The sequence below is a fragment of the Lissotriton helveticus genome, chromosome 11 (assembly GCF_964261635.1).
Source record: "Lissotriton helveticus chromosome 11, aLisHel1.1, whole genome shotgun sequence".
NCBI lineage: Eukaryota > Metazoa > Chordata > Amphibia > Caudata > Salamandridae > Lissotriton > Lissotriton helveticus.
This window is the reverse complement of record NC_136072.1, coordinates 58,531,673-58,556,694: the sequence shown is the minus strand read 5'-3', so window position 1 is coordinate 58,556,694 and position 25,022 is coordinate 58,531,673. Positions and strand designations below refer to the sequence as shown.

Here is a 25,022-nt window from a genome sequence, read left to right as displayed (position 1 = left end):
AATGACCACTGATAAACTTATCACGGAATTCCCATTGCAAACCTATGATAGGAGCAAGCCTCACAGCAGTGAGAAACAAAGTGGGCTGTTTGTCACTACCAGGACATGCCACACAGCTAAGGAACATGTCCTACCTTTTACCCAGTCAGCACCCTGGCAATAGTGTTAGCTAAGGCCAACCTAAGGGGTGACTTATATGTAGTAAAAGACGAGGTTCAGACTTGGCAACCACTTTAAATGCCACGTCACTGCAGCCGTAAACTATGCAGGCAGGCCCTGCGGCAGCAGAGGCAGGTTTGAAAGGTGGTGTAGATTGATCTCAAGACCTTTCTATTTAGCTACATGTAGATTTATTGTAGGACACAGCTAGAACTAATTTACAACAAAAGGCTATATCGGTGGGAGGTGCATGCAGTGCTGCAAGCCCAGCAGTAGCATTTAATTTACAGGCACTGGGTATATGGGATGCCACTGTACAAGGGACTTATAGGTAAATTAAATATGCCAAACAGGTGTAGGCCAATCTTACCAAGTTTTCTAGAGAGAGCACATGCACTTTAGCACTGATTAGCAGTGGTAAAGTGCACAGAGTCAGAAAACCAACAAAAACAGAACAGAGGAAAAAGCAGGAGGAAGGCAAAAAGTTCTGTGATAACCCTGCAAAAAGGGCCAGGTCCAACAACGATGTGTTCGGCGAACTGCTAGAGCTTGCTGCGCCTGCGAAGAGGCTGTTGCTGGTGATGTGAGTCCGGTAGGCTGTTGTGGGGTAGTGCTGTAGCTGTATACCACTGTTCTACAGAAGGGTGCATTCAAGTGTATGCCCTTTCCCTACTCTCCTGCCAGTGTGTATCGCAGTGGGGCAGTCTTGAGAAGCAGGACCCTATGTGCCTCCACTAGTCGCCCTGGTCCGGCAGAGACCTCAGGTTGTAGCCTCGCTTGAAGCTGGTGCACTGCTCTCACATAGTGGGTGGGCTTGCTGCTGAAGGCTGCCTGGGGTCGTGAAGTTGAACCCCTGCAATGGAGGCGGAGGCACAGTGCAGTGCTGAATGGGTCACTGGCATCCCCGTGCCTCGTGCTTGCATCCTGTTTCAGCCGTTATGCCCAATATGCAAGGCTACATCACGCAGAGCATGCCCTAGCCAATATCCATGGCACATCATGGCCTCAGGCACACCCATCTTGGAGGATGACTACTCGCCTGTGCGCATCGGGCCAACTTTGAGGGACGTCTTCAGCATGTGAAACTATCACTCATTAAAATTGCATGCAGAAATACATTCAATTTTACTATAACCCACTGAAGAAGGCTATACTGGTTGTTAAGGGCCCTGAACCAGAGTAATAGGCTGAGCCACAAGCGAGGGCCTATAATGAGGGAGATAGCCTTTAAGAGCGGTATAATCCAAGACAGAAGGGCTATAAGGCTATTAGAAAATTCTATCCACTAAGAGTAGAATGTATCAAATTAAAAAGGCAAAAATAAGAAGACAAATATTTGAATTTTGGAGCACCGGTTTATACCAGCCATTGAAAGCCTGGTGCCACTCCATTGTCTTCAGGGGCGCTCACAACAGTCCAATGTTCTAATACTCAGTTTAATCTCATGAGGTGAAATTAAAACTGCTAATATGAGTTACCTTTTTCCCCAAGTGGTAAACATAAATCACAGCTGAAACAAAGGCGAAAATGTCAAACTATTTATTAAAATTAATACAGATCAATAAGAACATGTTTTATTAAAACAATTATAAAAACAATGAATCTATTATCTTTAATTTATCAGTTTGAACTGTGCATTTTCTTTAAAATAGATGTAGACATAATTAGTATAATGCAAAAAGAACAAATGATGAACGGAATGCTGAACAATTACAAACACTCACCCCAGTACAGGGTTGTTATTTTACTCACCACGCCACCCCATTTTGGACCAAGCCATATTCAAATCAGTCTTGACCCTGCTCCCAATGGGAACAGTCCAACCTAAACTGCCAAACAAGGTTCTCCCTGGACCGGAAACAAGCATCCAAGGACCGGTGTTTTTATGGGGATTTCAGTCATCTTCCTTTCAAAGTCAGGTCCTGTGTTCATTACCAGCATCTAAACAAGTAGTGTATTTCTAATGCCACAGCAATAAATGGGTATCTATCCTCTTGTGTGGTTGCCACGTCAGAGATCCCTTTAAAATCCATCAGGTACCATATTTCTTGGTGGGTGTTTGTCCAAGGTATGTTCTCTTCTCATCATCATCTCACAAACCTGAATACCTGGTAGAGACCTAGCAAGTATATGAGCCCACTTGCCCTAGCTGAGATCTAAAAAAGACAACACTAATTGGGGTAGTGGGCCTGCTATGCCCCTCACAGAAACATTCAAACTAAGCACTCTAGCCCACATCACTCCCAGGTACCAATTTTAGATTATAGCTCCAATGCAGTCACAAAGTCAGAATAAGAGCAGTCACAGGTGCACAAGCTGGAAGAATGAGAGACACATGTAAAGTCATCAGAAAATGTAAAAAGTGTCTCAAAGCATACATTTTACAGCAGCATTGTGTACTTTAGCAAACTAAAGTGGCCGATGTTAGAGTGAAAGTGCTTCAGTTGATATACAGCCATTGTAGATAGTTATGAGTTGGAGCCAGGAGGCTAGTGATACTGTACATAGAACAATTCTGAATTATGGGCCCTTTCTTCTGTCCAGGGGCCATCTCTGCCTAGCGGCATACAACACAGATCTGATATGGCTGAGGCTGCAGTGTTCCACCGAACATAGGGTCCATGTTAATATGCTTCACCCCATTGGGAAGCCGGAAGTTGAAGGACCGGACGAGGCTTGTGAAGAAGATGAAGAGCTCGATCCTGGCCAGCGTTTCCCCCAAACACACACGGTGTCCTGCACGAGCGATAACAAAAACATTATAATCATTTCTCTTACAACAGTCACATACAATGTTTAACATACATAATCCACAATAACGTGGGAGTTGGAATACCCCTGATGTGAGTGTGGGCAAGGTGCATAAGAGTGCACATGGGGGAGGCTGTAGTGCTTCAAACTGCTTTGAATTCAGACAGGCATCTCTCTACAAAGGGCGATAACTTAAAATAACAGCTTTGAATGCAGAGAGGCATCCCTCTACAGCCAGATTTTGGCCAGGTTTACTATAATTTTGTGTCAGGGTTGTGTCACTTTTTTGGCGCAGCCCAGACGCAAAATTCATGGTGTTATTTACTAAGCAACGTAAAGTGGAAGTTAGTGGCTTTGCGTGGTTTAATAAATAAAATGCTACAGCAAGGCAGTGCATAGTGCTGCCTTATGTTACTTTGCATTGGGTAGGCGTTACAAGGGTGGAACAGAAGCTTTCCCATGCATCCACCCATGTATTTTGATGCAAACCCAGATTTACAAACACTTGTTAACATGGGTTTTCATCATAATGGTGTGCCTAACCGAGAGAGGCATAACAAGGAGAAATATCTTTATTTATTATCGGTACTTTCTCTTTCCGCGTGTGCTGCTTTCTAAAGCACACATTGTAAGAAGAAGATGGCTCTATGAATTGTTTTTGTGTAAGAAGGTATTCCATCCTGCACAAAAACGATGCTGCTCGTAATGATGGCATCCTTGCACCATGGTGCAAGCATGTTTGCTTTGGCTGTAGACAGCCTTAAGTGCGCTAGCACAGAGAGAGAGCTGGATCGCTCCATTTCTTTGCGGATATGTCACTGTTCAGCCCTCTCCCCTTCTTGTAATGCATCACAGCAACTTTGCTCGCCATCCTACATTAGGTGAACTTTTAATAAATAAGCATCTTTGTGCAATGGTCTCCTTGCTTGGCCATCTCATGGTTTTTCTCAAAAACATTTTGGTTGGAAAATGGTCCTTTTAAGAATAGGCCTTTCTGCAGTAAAAACCTTCTTACAGCAATATATTTTAGCCAGCCACCTTTTGAAAACTTTGCAAACAACTATAGGTTACATGGTCAGATCTTTGCAAATTATTCAGACTGTCTGGATCTTAAGGGAATATTGAGGTAAAATAGGAAGCCTTTTGAAAGGAAAGTAGTGACCATGAATAATAAGTGATTATTTTGAGTTTTGGGATAGACTTGTTCTTGAGAAGTGTTGCAAACGAAACTTCAGAGTTGAGAAGGAAGGCCTGGAGGACAGGAAGAGAACTACATACCAAAATTCCCTAAGGTATTTTTTAGTGTGATCTCCCCCCACAGATAAAACAGGCCAAGGAGAAATCTGCATGTTTGGACGCATGTAGAACTTATATTTCAGCAGTCTAGCTGGGGATAAAAGGATTTTACAGACATACGTATAAACAAAAGGGACAAATTTGAAAGAATGGAATTTCTTAAGAAGTGTGATGTCAACCTTAACCACAGAGGAGCAATAGCATTTAATGGACCTTTTTAAAAGTAATACACAATATTTGCACCTTGGACCAGGACTCAGATCTGCTTCTGCACAAGTTTGCCCCAACACATGCATAGCTCCTCAGTTCGACACCAAAAGTCAAGTGGAGTAGTCACTCTCTATTATGTTTTATTTATCCCACAATTTGTTCTGTATTTTGCTAGAACAAGATGTGGATGTCTTTCCTATGATTTCACATGTATTACTCACCTCTGACCATATTTAGTAAAGAAGAAAAACTTAAATCTCAAACTAGTCATAAATAAGTATTTGTTTAAAATTAAAATTGCCAATACCATATCAACTTGAACAAAGGCAGAGAGTCCTCAGGTGGGTGCAAGGAGGAAGAGATTGGCATTGCTTGATAATAATATATTAGGGGTCGTATTTAGAGTTTGCAATAGGGAACTCCATTGCCAATGACATGACGTACCCTGCCCGCCAAACCCTCAGTTAGCCTAGCCCAGCCTATTTAGAGCCTATTGGAAATTAAGTATTCCATCTATGAGGCCTGTTGACCCCATCAATGGAAAACGTCCTCTAAAGGCCCAACAGAGTATGGGTCGTTAGAGGAAGAATATTACACAATTTGCCCTATTCAGGTAGGATGGTGTAATAATGCCTTTTCTCCTGTCTGTCACGAGGACAGTAACAAAATACAATAATGACACCCACGCCCTGGAAGAAAATTTCTACAGTGTGGTGGAGATATTTTTGTTTTTTAGAAGCAAACTTCTGCTTGGTAGTTTGTTTCTGAAAACAAATTGGTGGACATCTGTCAAAATCGACAGGAACCATCCACCAAAGTTTTAATACATTGAAAGGAACCTCCCTAATGGCGATTGCCTTCAAGGTACAGAGATGACCGCTTGGCTGAGGGTCATCTGTAAATTTTGTGGATGAAATGCCGGCAAGATGAAGGAGATAATGTCCTCAAAAATGCTGATGGACACTACTCCGTCTGCCAAATTCTTAATCAGGCCCTGAATCTCTTAAACTCTGACTGGCATACCTGCAGAAAAGGGCATGAAGGCCTCATTATTCTTGAACTTCCCTTCGTTGTCAAGGAAATGTCCTGGATTGAACTGTTGAGGTGTCTCCCAGTGGTCAGGATCAAACAGAGCAGAGGAAAAATTAGGTATGATGAGGGAACCCTACAAGGAAAAAACAGGTTATTGGATTAGAATGCTAGGTGAAAAGTGGTTGTTAGACTTGACAGCCTTAGGGTGGTCTTCCCCGAACATTTTGACTGCCACCCTCTATTTTTATGACCTCATTTTTGCTGAATTTAGGATTCTGTGAACTTTATCACTGCTAACCAGTGCTAAAGTGCTTGTGCTCTTTCCCCTAAACATAGTAATATTGGTTTGACTCCAAATGGAATATTTATTTTACTTAGAGGTCCCTTGTAAAGTGCACTATATCTCCCCATGGCATGTAAATTACTGCTAGTTGGCCTGCTTCACTGATCGTGCCACCAACATAAGTAGTCCCTTAACCATGTCTCAGGCCTGCCACTGTAGAGCCTGTGTCTCAGGCCTGCCACTGTAGAGCCTGAGTATGCAGTTCTAAATTGCCATGTCTACCTCGCAAGGAAACCCTCTTACCAGGCATAAACCTTCCCTTTTATAAATATAAGTCACTCTTAAGGTAGATCCTGTATAGCACAGAGGAGCAGGGTTCAGTGTGGTTAAAAGGCAGTACATGTTTGTTTCAGTTTTACATGCCTTGGTAGTGAAAAAAAAAAACAATATTGTTTTTTACTACTGCATGGCCTATTTCTCCCATAGGATAACATTAGGATTACTGTATTACATATTTTAAGAGTAATTCCCAATTGTGAAGAGACAGAATTTTTCAGATTAGTGTCATTGGACTCACAATTTAACATTACAACTGATGGTGAACTAGGATTTTAAATCACAGTTTAGCAAATGCCACTTTTAGAACATTGACATTTGGTGCCTGCTGTTTGTCTCTGTTCAGTCTGGGTGGGATGACAGCTGGGATGTGTGTATTTCCTCTTGCCAGCCACACACAAAGGACTTGTAGGTAGGGCTGTTGGATCTTCCTGGGAGATTAGGAAGGAAGAGCTGCAGACAGCCTCACATATACTCCTGAAGAGGCTGTGCCCTGCACACACACAAAGGGCTTCATACACCTTGCTGTTAGTCGGAGCCAGGGCAGTAAAGGTGTCAAATCTGTCAGAAGATGCCTACATCAAATTCCAAAGGAACTGAAGATGTACCCAAAGCCCCTACACCAGTACCCAAGTCCACCGTATATTATCTGTAGTCTCAGGGCAACAGTGGGAGGGGAGGGGAAGTGGCTAAAAGAGAGACTGCCTTGAAAACAAGATAGTCTGTAGTTCTTTTCTGTCAGCTCTTATCTTTTCCATTGGGATTTGGTGTGCCTTTCCTGCACAAGGAGAAAGGTTAAACAAACACACTATTTAGCACCCCTGTGAAACTACTTTCGAGGATAGGAAAGCAGACATTTGAGGTGAGCAAATCTAGAGTGTCGCTGGTGTTGACGGTGCTCTATTCAGAGGCTGCCTTCCACCTAAACTTGAGAACGACCCAGGGTTCTCTTTGTCTTTTTTGCATAACTTATGCACCACTCTATGCCTGCAAGGGTATTCTTTTAATATACATATATATATATTTCTTTTTTTTCAACAATGTGGCTAAAAAAACGGCGCTCTCAATTGCGGGTGCATAAGTCAGGCCGAGCCATCAGCCTCCATTGATTCAGTAACAACAATTTGCTACGCACTCAGAAATCTGGGAACAGTTCATTTATTTCATACGCAGAGCCAGTCTGGCTCCACGAACAAGTTTCAGCCTTACGGCCTTGCTCACGGTTGAGTGACAATAGGCTAAGTAGTGTTTTTATACCTCTCCCCTTACGTGGCCTTCTGGGAGTTGTAGTGTTACATAATAAAATACAGTTTTGTCAGCACAAAAGGTGGCAGATAACCATATTAATACATTGCCAAACCATATGTATGCTGATATGTTAACTGATTAACTAGATTTACATTTATCAGACAGCAATTTTCACTGAAATTATTAGTGCCTTATACATAGTATTATTAGAAAGCAGGCATACAGATTTATTTTATATCAACCTTTGCTTGGTATAGATGACTCCAGAATTCAATACTGGAAACGTGCAAATGGAATCCAAGCAAAGTCTTAGTGCTGACTTAGTGGCTGAGGGGAATCTTTTTCAGTGAGGATATTTACTCGCTTTCTGGTAAGCCTCATTCTTTTTAGCTTGAACAATCATTGAGCATGTGCCGGCCACTACATTCCTGACAAAAGGTGACCCTCTATGCACTTCAAAGCTTTCTTTTAAGTCTCCCCCACTTCAAAGGCATGCCAGGTATAAGTACTGGACCCCAACACCCAAACTGGAGGACACTTCTGGACCTGTGACCACTCTGCCAGGATGAAGAGGAGCTGCTGTGTTGCTAAAAGACTGCTATTTTGCTGAATCTACTATTTGCTGAACTATTTCCTTGCTGTGTTGCCATACTGCCTTCTGATCTCTCTCTTTTGAACTCTTTTAAATTCAGGTGACTCCAAGGTCTTGCTGGCTTGCTTGCTATTGCCTAAGTCTCATGGACAGAAAAGACTTAGAGCTCTCCTTCCCAACTCTGAGGCTCATCTGCTTGTGAGTCTGTCCTGCCAAGTGATGCCAATCCAGTCCTGGGTCCTTGGAAGTGGACCTAGGGGTTTGCTCCAGGTAAATTGATGCATCCTTAGCAGCAAGAGCATAAGTGGTACATTGCTGCTGGTGTGGGAATTGGACCTGTGCATCGCCCTCGGAGTCCGCTGTATCACACTCAGACCCGCCATAGCAGAACCTTACATTGCTGCCACTGTGTGGGAAAAAATCAGCAGCCACTCTATATCATGGAGAAACCGGGAACATCGCCTACAGAACCACCACACTCCAGTACTGATGCATCGCTCAAAGACTTGTCACATCGCCGCTGCTAAATGGAGAAATCCAGCGCATCACCTAAACTGCATGAGGATCAGCAGCGTGTTGTTCAGCTTTACCCCACATCTGTTGATGCAAACCTAGGACCAAGTTACTTTTGATCAGCGGGCCTAAGTGGTAGATGTTTCCCACCCTGGATGTTTGATACCCAACTTACAACCCAGCCACGGAGACAGTTCACGATCTGTCTTTACCGTGACTTATTTGGTGTATGTGAGCTGGTTGGGTATTGATTATGTATGAAGAGTGAGTGAGAGTGTTTGGTATGTCAGGTTAGTATCCAAGTGGGGTCATAATTGAGGGGATATGTGATAATAATGAAATGATTAAATTATTGTCTGCAAAGAGAAAGCAAAGTATATATTACCCAGTCACAACTAATGAAATTGCTTTAAAAAAAGAATCATGTAAAAACATCTTTTTTACAACAAAAAAAGTCAATCTTTTATTGTTTTGTATGTGAACATAAATGAAAGAAACAGTATGGAATAATGTAATAAAAAAATAATAAAAGGTTATCGATATTGCAGTTTGTATTGTGGATTGTCCCGCAGACCTGGTGTCAGCCTACATGAAAGCAAAATAGGTCGCGTGGGATGTTTTTGTGATTTTTCTTTGATTGTTCCCCCTTCTCCCAGAGCTCAAAATACCTCTTAGAGGTACCTTGGACAATGATGACATGTTTTCGGCCCACACTCCATCGCGGTCGGCCTGAACTCTCGACTTTGTCCCGGTCCAGCGCCAACAATTAACTCTTTAGCCGCTATTTGCTTTTGCATTTATTCTTCACAAATTCATATCTAGCCTTATACATATTGGATTTTTGTTGTTTTGGCCTTGTCTCACTTATAAAATCATACTTTATTTTTCTAAATTGTTGTGGAATTGTTTTGTGGTGTTTACACTCTTTTATTGTTTAAGTGTTGCACAAACACCTTACACATTGCCACTTAAGTAAAGCCTGACTGCTCTGTGCCAAGCTTCCAGAGCGTGAGCACAAGATAATTTAGGTTGTGTAGTAACTTAACTTGACTAGGATTGTGGTTCCTGCTTTGTCAGGGTGCAAAAGCTGTAAACAGAAACCCCATACATAATAATGGCCTATTATTTAAATTATTTAAATATTCATTATTTCAAATGTTCATTTGGGAGTTGGACGTCTGTCTTAATCTTTCCAGACTCCAAAACTCATGCAGTCATCTAAGTGAGTTCAACAATGATCGTTGGGAGTTTGGTGGGAAGATGACCATTGAGTCATATAATCTACAGAATTTTTAGAGGTTATACGTGATGAATTTAAATAGGCACATCAAAACTAGGCCTGTGAGGAGTACACAGGACCCCCAAAATTGCACTTTACTTCACAGAGTTCCGCTCATGGGCTACTACTGTACTGACGGAAGCTGCACACCTCAGCACTAGAGTGTGAAAGATTGTCAGTGGCAGTGCATCTTGTGCTCAAGAGATATTTTACACAATTGTTGAGCTTTTTTCACAGCGGATCAGCTTCTCAGTGCTACATGTTCCACAGTTCTCATGCATTTTGTCATACAGTGTTATTTGTGCGTTGATGCTTTGCGTTTTGCTCCAAGGCTGCTTGGTCAATTAATGGTGCTGGCATTCTGAGTAGAGTCATTCTGTTGCAGAAGGGCATGACATCATCAACATCACAGCGTGATGTTCCAAAAGGATGCGTTATTGTTATGTTCAACAACACTGCTTGATGTTCTAAAATTTAAAAAGAACAATTGATGGACAGAAGGCAGAACAATATCATACATTCACCCCAGGACAGAGATCTGGACCTAAATCGATAGTTTTTTTGCTCACCATGCCATTCCAGTTTGGACCCAGCCATATGCAAATCAGTCTTGAACCTGCACCCAATGGGAACAGTCCAGACCGAACTGCCAGGCCAGGTCCTCCCTGGACTGGAAACAAGCATCCTAGGACCGGTTTCGGACTTTCAGCCCTCGTCAGCCAGGATAGCTTGACTCCAGTGGCGTGGAGAGCACAGGACCAACATCTGAGCATACCCGTCCCACTCAGGGTGACAAATTCAAAAAGAACAATTGATGGACAGAATGCAGAACAATGTCATACATTCACCCCAGTACAGAGATCTGGGCTTAAATCCATCGTTTCTTTGCTCACCATGCCATTCCAGTTTGGACCCAGCCATATGCAAATCAGTCTTGACCCTGGGCCCAATGGAAACAGTCCAGCCTGAACTGCCAGGCCAGATCCTGGATTGGCAGATCGGGCTGGACTGTTCCCATAAGGAACAGGGTCAAGACTGATTTGGATATGGCTGGGTCAACACTGAGGAGGTGTGGTGAGCAAAAGAATGATGGATTAAACCCAGATCCTTTTGACTGGGGGTGAATGTTTGCATTGTCCAGCCTACCGTACATCAATTGTTTCTTTTATGTATATTGCCTTAAGTTGGAAGGGTATGCCCAGACGTGGGTCCTGTGCTCACCACACCACTGGATTTAAGCTAGCCTGGCTGAGGAAGGGTTATGCAATGAAACCAGTCCCAGGATGCTTGTTTCCGATCCAGGGAGGACCTAGCTTGGTAGTTCATGCTAGACTGTTCCCATAAGAAACAGGGTCTAGACTGATTTGCATATGGCTGGGTCCAAACTGGGGTGGTGTGGTGAGCAAAGCATTATGGATTAAACCCAGATCCTTGTGACCGGGGGTGAATGCTTGCATTGTCCAGCATTCCATCCATCAATTGTCTCTTTTGCGTATGTTGACCTAAGTGGGAAGGCTATGCCCAGACGTGGGTCCCATGTTCACTACACCACTGGATTCAAGCTAGCCTGGGTGATGCCCTGAAACCGGACCCGGGATGCTTGTTTCCGGTCCAGGGAGGACCTGGTTCGGCAGTTCGGGCTGGACTGTCCCAATAAGGAACAGGGTCAAGACTGATTTGCATATTGCTGGGTCCAAACAGGGATGGTGTGGTGAGCAAAAGAATGATGGATTAAACCCAGATCCTTGTGACTAGGGATGAATGTTTGCATTGTCCAGCATTCCGTCCATTAATTGTTTCTTTTGCGTATGTTGCCCTAAGTGGGAAGGGTATGCCCAGACCTGGGTCCCTTGCTCATTATACCACTGGATTCAAGCTAGCCTGGCTGATGAAGGGTGATGCCCTGAAACAGGTCCCAGGATGCTTGTTTCCGGTCCAGGGAGGACCTGGCTTGGCATTTCGGGCTGGACTGTTCCCATAAGGAACGGGGGCAAGACTGATTTGCATATGGCTGGGTCCAAACTGGGGTGGTGAGCAAAAGAATGATGGATTAAACCCAGATCCTTGTGGCTGGGGGTGAATGTTTGCATTGTCCAACATTCTGTCCATGAATTGTTTCTTTTGCATATGTTGCCTTAAGTGGGAAGAGTATGCCCAGACATGGGTCCCGTGCTCACTACGCCACTGGATTCAAGCTAGCCTGGCTGATGTAGGGTGATGTCCTGAAACCGGTCCCAGGATGCTTGTTTCTGGTCCAGGGAGGACCAGGCTTGAAAGTTTGTGCTGGACTGTTCCCATAAAAAACAGGGCCATGACTGATTTGCATATGGCTGGGTCCAAAGTGGGGTGTGGTTGTGAGAAAAAGAATGATGGATTAAACCCAGATCCTTGTGGCTGGGGGTGAATGTTTGCATTGTCCAGCATTCCGTCCATCAATTGTTTTTTTTGCGTATGTTGCCCTAAGTGGGAAGAGTATGCCCAGACATGGGTCCGGTGCTCACTACACCACTGGATTCAAGCTAGCCTGGCTGATGTAGGGTGATGTCCTGAAACTGGTCCCTGGATGCTTGTTTCCGGTCCAGGGAGGAGCTGGCTTAAAAGTTTGGGCTAGACTGTTCCCATAAGGAACAGGGTCAAGACTGATTTGCATATGGCTGGGTCCAAACTAGGGTGGTGTGGTGAGCAAATGAATGATGGATTAAACCCAGATCTTTGTGACTGGGGGTGAATGTTTGCATTGTCCAGCATTCCGTCCATCAATTGTTTCTATTGCGTATGTTGCCCCAAGTGGGAAGGGTATGCCCAGACGTAAGTTCCATAATCTATATTGACTACACCACTGGATTCAAGCTAGCCTGGCTGATGAAGGGTGATGCCCTGAAACGGGTCCCAGGATGCTTGTTTCCAGTCCAGGGAGGACCTGGTTTGGCAGTTCGGGCTGGACTGTTCCCATAAGGAACAGGGTCAAGACTGATTCGCATATGGCTGGGTCAAAACTGGGGTGGTGTGGAGAGCAAAAGAATGATGGATTAAACCGAGTTCCTTGTGACTGGGGGTGAATGTTTGCATTGTCCAGCATTCCATCCATCAATTGTTTATTTTGCGTATGTTGCCCTAAGTGGGAAGGGTATGCCCACACGTGGGTCCCGTGCTCACTACACGTCTGGATTCAAGCTAGCATGGCTGATGAAGGGTGATGCCCTGAAACCAAGCCCGGAATGCTTGTTTCCAGTCCAGGGAGGACCTGGCTTGGCAGTTCGGGCTGGACTGTTCCCATAAGGAACAGGGTCAAGACTGATTTGCATATGGCTGGGTCCAAACTGGGCTGGTGTGGTGAGCAAAAGAATGATGGATGAAACCCAGATCCTTGTGACTGGGGGTGAATGTGTGCATTGTCCAGCATTCCGTCCATCAATTGTTTCCTTGCGTATGTTCTAAAATGGCATGACATATTCAGCAACACTACATGGTGTTCTAAGAGGGTCTGACATATTCAGCAACACATCTCAATATATTAAAAGGGCACAAGATATTTGTTCCTTGTACTCACCTCCAGGTCTACTCAGGCTTTTCCCAGCCGTGGTGCAGTTGCTGTGGTGCGCCTTCAGCCAAAGAGAGGGCTGCATAGGAAGGGCTGCACTGAATGATCTTACACCAAGCTCCGCCAAGAGGTCACGGGCCACACATAACAAGTAAAAGGGCACCAGGCACATGCACAGCGTACGAGTGTGACCAGAGAAAGAGAAGTGGGACAGACTGCAGCCCAGCTGCGAGAGATGGTACTCGTATAACTTAGGCATGAAAATGAAAGAGAGAAAAGAACTCCACACATAGCATCTCTCAATGTGAAGGTTTTGAAGGTAGGGGTAGTAGTGCCAGAAAACTACACTGATCGGAGGATGGCAGAGTTTTTTTCCAACTCCGTGCTTCAAGCGGAGCAAGGAGTAGCAAAACTCTGTGTCCTCCACTGGCGGAGCGAAATTCACTGCCCAACCCTAATCCTAAAAGAATACTAGTTAAAGGGGACTTCAATATCCTTGAGAAGCCAGGTAGAGCACCTCAGGGAGCAGATGAGGGCCAGACAATGGCGCTCATTCTCTTAGATCCGAGCGCCGCCTTTGACACTGTGGCACATTTCACCTTGCTACAGTGTCTGAATAGAGGTGGTGTCTCAGGATCTGCTCTCAAGTGGATACAATCATTTCTGAGTTAGGCAAGGTTCACATTACTCTGATTCTGTTAATCTGGACCAGGGAGTGCCACAGGGATCTGACCTTAGCCCTACCCTATTTAATTTATATGTTTCCCCGATGGCTGGGCTAGTGGAGGGCTTTGGAGTCAGAATTATGTCATATGCAGATGACACACAGCTGGTCATCTCGCTATCACGGGCGCCGGGTGTTGATGTATCCAACTTCAGAGCATGTATGCAGGAGCTTGCCACTTGGATTGCGGACAACTGCCTAAAGTTGAATGGTAGCAAGACAGAGGTGATTGTGGAGGGCGGGGACCCCTTGTGTGGTCATCGGTATGGTGGCCGTCGAATCTGGGTCCTGCTCCAACACCAAGCCCCTTGGCTAAGAACCTGGGTGTGTGGGTAGACTCCAACCTAACTTTTAAATCCCAGATCAGACTAGTGGTGGGTAAGTGTTTTGGTGTCTTGAAAAGCATGCGAAAAACCATGGATCTCCTCCCGATTGAGGCAAGGAAGGCGCTAGTGCATGCACTTGTTACGTCGCGCCTGGACTATGGCAACATTTTATATCTGGGTGCGATGGTTAAAAGTTTGAACCGGCTCCAGGTGATGCAAAATGCTGCTGCACGGTTTGTGCTAAGACGGCCGAGGTGGACTGACTCTAAAAGAGCATTGGACACTCTTTACTGGCCTCCTGTCAGGAAGAGAATCATGTTCAAAGCGCTCTGTTTATGCCACCGCATTGTCCAAGGCAGGGGCCCCAGAGATCTTCTAAGTCTCATCACCCTATACAAGCCCGCACAGTCCCTTAGATCTAGTGGAGCGGGTCTAGTACTCGTTCCAAGAGTGAAGAGGGATCGGATAGGTGGAAGGTCTTTTAGGCTTCTGGCGGCCAGGAGGTGGAATGAACTTCCCGTTGAGCTCCGGCTGGAGCCATCGGAGGGCAGTTTTAGATCAGGGCTTAAAACGTACCTGTTTTGAAAATAGGGGACCACGCTGAAATTGCAGGGTAGGGGGTTCACTCGGCTACTCACTACAGCGCGGGAACACACCTTCTGGCGTAACCAGGCGCTTTATAAGCTCCCTTATTATTATTATTATTATTATTAAATATAGATAGGCTGTCCCCTTTTCAGTTTCTATTTTTGGTAAATTCTGGTGGGGTTTTTTCAGTGTTTTCAATATCTTAAAAAACTGTTGTTATCAGTGGTTACACATTTTCACGCCACTAAAAACAACAGAAAAAGTGTTTTTCCGGTGTTCATGGAATGTTTTGCTTTTATCATTGCTTGCTTTCTGCACTGAAAGAACATGGTATATAGACAGTGTACGTATAGTGTATACGAGGTCCAAAGAGATTTTTGCAAATTAATCTTATTGTAGTACACCATAAAATACTTCTTAAGTGAGTCTTTGGTCATGTGCGCTCGCGCTTTCCTTCCCAAGTCAATTTCTGTGAAAAGGCCCTCTCAGCATTTATAGCCCCTTGGGCTGAGAACGGTCAGCTAAGGGACACAGTTGGGATGACTCTTTCTTTGATGCCACATAAAGCACGAAATGATAAATATTTGCGTTTTAGTACCTGGGCATAAGAAAACAGTGCACCAGAATGGACTAAAAAGTCAATAGCATCCCTCATTAACTCTGAAGATTGTAAAGATGCTTTCAGCATACCATCTAACAAGTGGCAAGGATCTCCTACAGGGAATCACTTCAGCTCGGGTATCAATTTTGACAGGTAATCAGACAAATTTTTTATATACGTAGGTGAATCACTGCAAATACAAACAATAACACTCCAATCTTTGTTGAACTTGGAAAGAACCTTTTTTGCAGAGCATAACAAGTGACACTGCATTCAATGTTTTCCACACGTCTGGTCTCACGTTTTCACCGCTATCCCAGATGCTTGGTGATATATATACTTGTCACTATACCTTGCATTTAATGTTTAAAGCCTGAGGTGTTGGCAATTCACCTACTATCAATACTGACACACTAGAAACTATGGTCTGATGTATTAAGGGTTTTTACCTATTCTTTGTGGGTAAATGTGATGACACATATTAGGAAAGATTTTTATGAAACTATGGATCTCCTCCCGATTGAGGCAAGGAAGGCGCTGTGCATGCACTTGTTACGTCGCGCCTGGACTATGGCAACATTTTATATCTGGGTGCGATGGTTAAAAGTTTGAACCGGCTCCAGGTGATGCAAAATGCTGCTGCACGGTTTGTGCTAAGACGGCCGAGGTGGACTGACTCTAAAAGAGCATTGGACACTCTTCACTGGCCTTCTGTCAGGAGGAGAATCATGTTCAAAGCGCTCTGTTTATGCCACCGCATTGTCCAAGGCAGGGGCCCCAGAGATCTTCTAAGTCTCATCACCCTATACAAGGCCGCACGGTCCCTTAGATCTAGTGGAGCGGGTCTAGTACTCGTTCCAAGAGTGAAGAGGGATCGGATGGGTGGAAGGTCTTTTAGGCTTCTGGCGGCCAGGAGGTGGAATGAACTTCCCGTTGAGCTCCGGCTGGAGCCATCGGAGGGCAGTTTTAGATCAGGGCTTAAAACGTACCTGTTTTGAAAATAGGGGACCACGCTGAAATTGCAGGGTAGGGGGTTCACTCGGCTACTCACTACAGCGCGGGAACACACCTTCTGGCGTAACCAGGCGCTTTATAAGCTCCCTTATTATTATTATTATTATTAAATATAGATAGGCTGTCCCCTTTTCAGTTTCTATTTTTGGTAAATTCTGGTGGGGTTTTTTCAGTGTTTTCAATATCTTAAAAAACTGTTGTTATCAGTGGTTACACATTTTCACGCCACTAAAAACAACAGAAAAAGTGTTTTTCCGGTGTTCATGGAATGTTTTGCTTTTATCATTGCTTGCTTTCTGCACTGAAAGAACATGGTATATAGACAGTGTACGTATAGTGTATACGAGGTCCAAAGAGATTTTTGCAAATTAATCTTATTGTAGTACACCATAAAATACTTCTTAAGTGAGTCTTTGGTCATGTGCGCTCGCACTTTCCTTCCCATGTCAATTTCTGTGAAAAGGCCCTCTCAGCATTTATAGCCCCTTGGGCTGAGAACGGTCAGCTAAGGGACACAGTTGGGATGACTCTTTCTTTGATGCCACATAAAGCACAAAATGATAAATATTTGCGTTTTAGTACCTGGGCATAAGAAAACAGTGCACCAGAATGGACTAAAAAGTCAATAGCATCCCTCATTAACTCTGAAGATTGTAAAGATGCTTTCAGCATACCATCTAACAAGTGGCAAGGATCTCCTACAGGGAATCACTTCAGCTCGGGTATCAATTTTGACAGGTAATCAGACAAATTTTTTATATACGTAGGTGAATCACTGCAAATACAAACAATAACACTCCAATCTTTGTTGAACTTGGAAAGAACCTTTTTTGCAGAGCATAACAAGTGACACTGCATTCAATGTTTTCCACACGTCTGGTCTCACGTTTTCACCGCTATCCCAGATGCTTGGTGATATATATACTTGTCACTATACCTTGCATTTAATGTTTAAAGCCTGAGGTGTTGGCAATTCACCTACTATCAATACTGACACACTAGAAACTATGGTCTGATGTATTAAGGGTTTTTACCTATTCTTTGTGGGTAAATGTGATGACACATATTAGGAAAGATTTTTATTAAACTAGCCATTTTACCTATCAGTGAAAGAATCAAATGCAGCCAAAATATCCAAGATGAGTTTGATATGTCCTGATTCTCTACAGTTTATAAAATAATTAAACTAGACCTAAAACATGAAACTAAAACCTGCATCTTTAGACCAAAGGCCATAAAACTGAAAAAAGTAAAAGGAAGAAGAAACAATATTTTAGTGGCATCCCTAAAGAACAAAACTCAAGCAGAATAATGTTAGCCAGTCTTTCTTACTGCTAGCGTCTATAACAAAGTTACATTTTATTGACCCCTTCAGTAAGAACAAAATTACTCTTTCACTTTCTTTTTCCTTTCTTTGAATGGCATTTAGTTTGTGGTTGTGCAGGTGTTTTTTCAGTGTTTATATGTTTTCACCGGTGAGGGCTATTTTTCTTTTAGTGGGGTTTTATCAGTTATTAAATGTTTAAACCTAAAACCCCACAGCCTAAATATAGATCAATATGTCCACTGTGACCTCCATTACGAAGGTCATCTGTTTGATGTGTTTAGACCTTTGGCAGCTCCAGCTGGCTTGTTGGACAATATTTTTTAAAGAATACCCTTACCCTTACCTCTGACACAGCAAGAATGAGTGTAGAGATGGGTAAGAGTTGAGTTACACAAATTAAGGCAAGATAATTTCTGGCAGGATTCTTTGAGTTATATGGTGTTCAGTTTATCAAAATGTGGGAAAGTTCAACTCAACAGTAAAAAATGCATTTGATTTGAAGGCATTTCTTAGTAACATAAGGTGCCTTCAAGGTCCCACCAGAATGCCAACTGAAAAAGAGGTGGCGGAACAGGAATGACACGGTATGACATTCATGAAGAAGCATAAACAGAGAATACCAGAAAGAAATTTAGATTGTTAAGAAACTACTTTGGAGAATAGATCAGATCTGGTTTAGATGTACACATAGCAGTCTCTGGAATCTAAGGTAATCCCTCCTGTTGAGATGCCAGATAACAGTATTAATTTGGTTGCCCACTGAAGTTTTATTTTTGGACACACATTGTTGATTTCTTCAACACACAGGTCTATAGTTGGATCACTGACATAATATCGACGTCACAAATATCGAGATACACAAATATCGAGTGAAAAATATCGAGTGACAAAATATCGACTCCCTATCTACAAACAGGTAAGTACCAAAATATCGACTCCAAAATATCGACTTACAAAAATATAGACTGTCAAAATATCGATTTTTTTAAATGTCTTAAAATTAAGTTAAAACTAATATAGTAATATATATATATTTAATATAAACTTAGAAATAATTATTTTTAAAATGTAATTTTAATAAATAATTTCTATAATTAAAAAAATTATATCACCAAAAATAATTATATATATATATATATATATATATATATATATATATAAACATATTATTAAATAAACATATATAACATTTTTAGCGTAGCATAGAAAATGGTTAAAATTTATTGTAACAACTATAGTGAGTTCAACATTAGCAAAAGTGTTGGATAGCGTAGAGGTAAAATTTACTATTCCCACTCCAGTGGGTGCAACAGTAGGGAAAGCGCTGGATAGCGTAGGGGTTAAAATTACTATTCCCACTCCAGGGATGTATGACGTTACAACGCATACTTTTACAACACCTACCATTACATCAAAACTTTTACAACACAAAAACTTTTACAACTCATACATTTACAACGCAAGATTTTACAACGCATATACCTTTACAACGCATACCATTACAACATAAGTATTGGTAAGTATATAATATTATTTTTAATATAAATTAATTTAAAATATTATAATATAATTTAATTTTATTTAATTGTATTTAATTAATGTAATTTAAATGTAATTTTACTTTATTTTTACAAAGTACCCCTGTACCCCAAAAACCCTAAACTGACCCTGAACCCTAAAAATACCCCTTTACCCAAAAACTGAAAACTGACCCTGAACCCTAAAAATACCCCTTTACCCAAAAACTGAAAACGGACCCTGAACCCTAAAAATACCCCTTTACCCCAGAAACTGAAAACTGACCCTGAACCCTAAAAATACCCCTTTACCCAAAAACTGAAAACTGACCATGAACCCTAAATATACCCCTTTACCCCAAAAACTGAAAACTGACCCTGAACCCTAAAAATACCCCTTTACCCAAAAACTGAAAACTGACCCTGAACCCTAAAAATACCCCTTTACCCCAGAAACTGAAAACTGACCCTGAACCCTAAAAATACCCCTTTACCCAAAAACTGAAAACTGACCATGAACCCTAAATATACCCCTTTACCCCAAAAACTGAAAACTGACCCTGAACCCTAAAAATACCCCTTTACCCAAAAACTGAAAACTGACCCTGACCCTAAAAATACCCCTTTACCCCAGAAACTGAAAACTGACCCTGAACCCTAAAAATACCCCTTTACCCAAAAACTGAAAACTGACCCTGAACCCTAAATATACCCCTTTACCCCAGAAACTGAAAACTGACCCTGAACCCTAAAAATACCCCTTTACCCAAAAACTGAAAACTGACCCTGAAGCCTAAATATACCCCTTTACCCAAAAACTGAAAACTGACCCAGAACCCTAAAAATACCCCTTTACCCAAAAACTGAAAACTGACACTGAACCCTAAAAATACCCCTTTACCCAAAAACTGAAAACTGACCCTGAACCCTAAAAATACCCCTTTACCCCAGAAACTGAAAACTGACCCTGAACCCTAAAAATACCCCTTTACCCAAAAACTGAAAACTGACCATTAACTCTAAAAATACCCCTTTACCCAAAAACTGAAAACTGACCCTGAACCCTAAAAATACCCCTTTACCCAAAAACCCAAACATATAACATTTTAAAAATAATTATATACTTAGCAATACTTACGTTGTAATGGTATGCGTTGTAAAGGTATCTGCGTTGTAAAAACATGCTTTGTAAATGTATGCGTTGTAAAAGTTTTTGCGTTGTAAAAGTTTCGTTGTAATGGTAGTGCATAGTAAAAGTTGCGTTGTAAACGTTGCATACCCACTCCAGTGGGTGCAACAGTAGGGAAAGTGTTGTATAGCGTAGGGGTTAAAATTACTATTCCAACTTCAGAGAGTGCAATAATAGGGAAAGTAAATACTTCACAAATAGATATAAATAACATAAATAGTAATACCAATTACAAATAAATAAAATATTTTACTTGTGTATAAAAAATATTAAATATTTATTTATAAATACAAAATAAAATTATTTAATTATAAAAATTGCCTACTCATACTAATTAATTACCTATTAACAATAAATTAATTTACAATTTCAAAATTAATAAATTTATTTTAATTACCAATTATATTTTAATTAATTACCTATTAAAAATTAATTAACAATTAATTCAAAATAAATACCAATAATTTAAATGACATATTTAATTAATTATAATTAAATTACTTCCCACCCTATTCCCCTATAAACCCACAACCCGCTACAGAAAATACATTTCTTAAATTAAAATATTTATCAATTAATCAATTATAATTAATTACCAAATATATTTTAATTAATTACCAATTAATAATTAATTAACAATTAATTCTAAATAAATATCAATAAATAAATTAACATATTTAATTAATTATAATTGAATTACTTCCCACCCTATTCCCTTATAAACCCACAACCCGCTACAGAAAATAAATTACTAAAATTAAAATATTTATCAATTAATCAATTATAATTAATTACCAATTATATTTTAATTAATTACCAATTAATAATTAATTAACAATTAATTCTAAATAAATATCAATAAATAAATCAACATATTTAATTAATTATAATTAAATTACTTCCCACCCTAGTCCCCTATAAACCCACAACCCGCTACAGAAAATAAATTACTAAAATTAAAATATTTATCAATTAATCAATTATAATTAATTACCAATTATATTTTAATTATTTACCAATTAATAAGTAATTAACAATTAATTCTAAATAAATATCAATAAATAAATTAACATATTTAATTAATTATAATTAAATTACTTCCCACCCTATTCCCCTATAAACCCACAACCCGCTACAGACTTATATTACACAAAAAATACAAATTATTATTAACTTACCTTAAATTCGATATTTTTGTTGGCTATATTATGTCTAGTCGATATTATGTCCATTCTATATTTTTGATTCGATATTATGTCCATTCTATTCGATATTAATTTCTCTAGTCGATATTTTTGTTGTCTATATTATGTCTAGTCGATGTTATGTCCATTCTATATTTTTCACTCGATATTCTGTCCAGTCGAAATAAAAGACTCGATATTATGACTCTTTACCCTATAGTTGCCTGCCTCTCTGGCCTTAACTCAGATAAGCAACGTCTAACAAAAGACTTTCAATGTTCATTTCATACTCTACTTCATGTGTGAGGTGTGTCTTGAAAGTAACTAATGGTGAGATGCGTAATCTCTGCCAACATACCACCTAGTAATGCTGATGAATATGTTTCTTTTTATGGTATAAACTCTGCACTTTTTTTTTCTTCCTATCCTACCTTACAATGCTATTAAATTTACTTTCCTCGTCGTCAGTAACAATGTTAGAGTGTTTGCACCTTGCCTGATGGTAAACTTTATATTCAATGTTATGTATTTTGACTCCCAATAAAACACTGCCTATACACTGCCTAATGATAACCATGCACTGTCTGCTTCACATTTCATCTCTCAATGCTAGTCAATAGGTCTCTCAATGCTGGTGCATAAGTACCTTCTCAATGTTGAATCCCTGCAATGAGGTCTCATTCACAGTCTTCCTAAAAAGACCAATAGGTACTATGCTGCTTATGCGCTGTATCTCATGGATCACGGCATTGGTGTAGGGAAGCCTCTTTCGGTCCTCATAGTGAATGATCTGGGACTCTCCAAGGACATCATCCAGCTCCTTCTGGACATTCTCTGGAGGGAGAGATTTACACAAATCAGGGAACTGGTGACATTCTAACACACTAATGTCTACAGATGAGATAGTTGACATTGCAAGCCTATCCGGTTCCTCGACCCATCCTAATTCAGACCAGCTGAGTTGAGCTCAATTCACTGCAACTCAAATCTATTCAGTTCAATTCAAACCACCAAAGCTAATGACATAAAAAAAATCCTCAGACAAGTGCAGATAATATAATCTTTTATTTGAATTAAGGAAGAGACTGGAATTCCAGCAGCAATTTCACAAATTCATTTATAACAATGCTGTAAGGATTAACCACATCAATGCCTTTGGCTTTACACAAGCCTTGGTCACAACGTGCACCACCATTTTTGAATGTTCTTTTTATTTATCAGTACTCACCTGTATTACATCATCAAGCCTCAGTAGGTTAACTTTTAAACATATTAATCTGCAATGCTCAACGGTGTTTAACAAGCTTATTGTTAGACCTGATAATCTTCGAATAGTGTTTTCCTAACCTTTTTGCTGTTTTCTTCTGAGTTTTGTTAATTCTCTTGCTGTGGGCTTAGGGCTTTGGGCACTTTCCCCCTGTAAATGCAGTGTGAAAGTGGGCACACCCTTCCTACTTATAGTAGGAAGTGGTGCTTACACGGTGTTTTCAAACGTGTGTCCGTCCTGCCTTTGCAGGCCGGCATGTGCACTCACACGGATCATGCTTTTAAACATGTGTCTAAACCTGCCATGGCAGGCCTGTGATGGTGCCATTGCAATTGTACTCAGGCTGGTCTCTCAAAAGCACGGGCCATCGTAATGGGATCTTTCACTTCTACGCGAAGTGGCAGGTGAAGGACCAGGCAGGTACACAGATGTGTTCCCTACCCAGGTAGCAGGGAATACCCATGCAGGATTATCCAACTATGAGGCTTGCTCTTCCCATAGATTAGTATGGGGAAGTGGTTAACAGTACTTAAAGCTGCAATAGAGGATTGCAATGGTGCAGCCTCATGATGTTTCCTATCAATGGATTTGCAATGCCAACCCCTTTCCAGTGATAAGGGTGAGCTTGGCATAACTCGCTTAGAAACACCAAATACAGAATTGAGGACATTTCTATGCTCTGAAACACTTTGTCTGCCATGGTGCCTGGCGCCAGTCAACAGCGGAGGCCTAGGGAGCCCATCTAGGCATTCCCCAGTGACAGCCATGAACCATTGTGCATGTAGTTGAAACGGCCCACCTCTGCCATTTGCTGGCCTGGTGCAATAGATGGGAGGCAGAGGTTGTGACACTTGGCCTCTGGAGCCATATTATGGCCCCCACAAAGATGGGGATTTGCATTCCACGGTCTAATGGTAGACAGGACGGATATTTAGAGGACACATCTGTGAGTCAAAGAAATACCCTTTGAAACCCCCCAACTTCGAAGGCCCACTACAGTATAACTATGGGTGCCACCCTCCTGCAAAAGAGAACGTTGCCTGTGGATATGCGGGACCTGAGAACCAGGACTGCGTGGTGCACACTGACAGAGGAATCTTTTGGGCAAAAGGAGGATTAATGCCATTGGAAGGGACCGGGTATCCTTCGTGAATAGTGGCTGACTTGGGCTGACTACCTGCTGAAGTGTGGCACCCTGAAGTGGGCTCTGCAAGGACCAGTTGGCTGGTCCCTGCTCTCTCTGAGATCTCAGGGATTTCAAAGATCTCCTATGAGAGACCCACACCATCTACTAGTGACATCTGTAGAGCGGTGCCTCCCTCAAGTACCCATATCGACTGCTGAATTCCAACGAACAGCACGGCCTGAGTTTCAAACTAAGAATCGTGCCTGGAGACTGGAGTGCCTAGTACAGAGCCCTAAATGTATTGGCCACATCTAAAGCGAGTGGCACCTGTACTGCAGGGGCCGCAACATGCATAAGTAACTTATTGTGGCGAGCTGATTACCGGTTGCAGGATCCAAAGTTGCCTGCTTTGTCAACTGTTTTGCATTTCTGTAGTGCAACACGCCGACGGCATGCTCATTGTGGGCAGTATCCGATTCACAGGTTGCGGCCCTCAGAGGTGGAGGATGTACCCATTGTAGTGTCTCATTCTACCTCATGAGATATTACTGAACTTGTGCCTTTGTGTGTCACTGGAATGGTCTGGTGCAACCTACATCAATGTGCACAAAACAGAGTGCCTCATTTCCAGGGTGGTAAAGAATTAGCATTTCTTGGTTGTGTGAACTGAATTGTCTGGTGGACCCAACTCGTTGTGTGCCAGACCTTGTGCCTGGATTGCCTCGGTACATCCCTGATCAATTTGTACCGGACGGGGTGCCTCCTCAGGATGGAGGGTTCCCTCCTGTGTTATTTCCCATTCACCAAATGCTCCCTTCCTGGCCCCTATCATGGTGGAAACAACTGCCCCCTCTCCACCTGGCCCCGCCCGACAACATATTGGCGCCGGGTAGGAATGAGGTTGATTGACTAGGCTGGT

General features: G+C 41.8%; 1 protein-coding gene across 1 annotated transcript in view; it reads right to left on the bottom strand.

Moving 5' to 3' along the window:
- Positions 1-1,682: 1,682 nt before the first annotated feature.
- The window catches only part of LOC144790647 (cytochrome P450 2J4-like), a 69,683-nt gene continuing 46,343 nt past the window's right edge, over positions 1,683-25,022 (bottom strand). The window contains exons 7-9 of the mRNA XM_078665375.1: positions 22,357-22,544; positions 5,440-5,581; positions 1,683-2,895 (exon numbers count right to left, since the gene is read on the bottom strand). Coding sequence (XP_078521501.1) covers positions 2,717-2,895; positions 5,440-5,581; positions 22,357-22,544 — 509 coding nt within the window. The 3' untranslated portion in view covers positions 1,683-2,716. The remainder of the gene's footprint in view (positions 2,896-5,439; positions 5,582-22,356; positions 22,545-25,022) is intronic.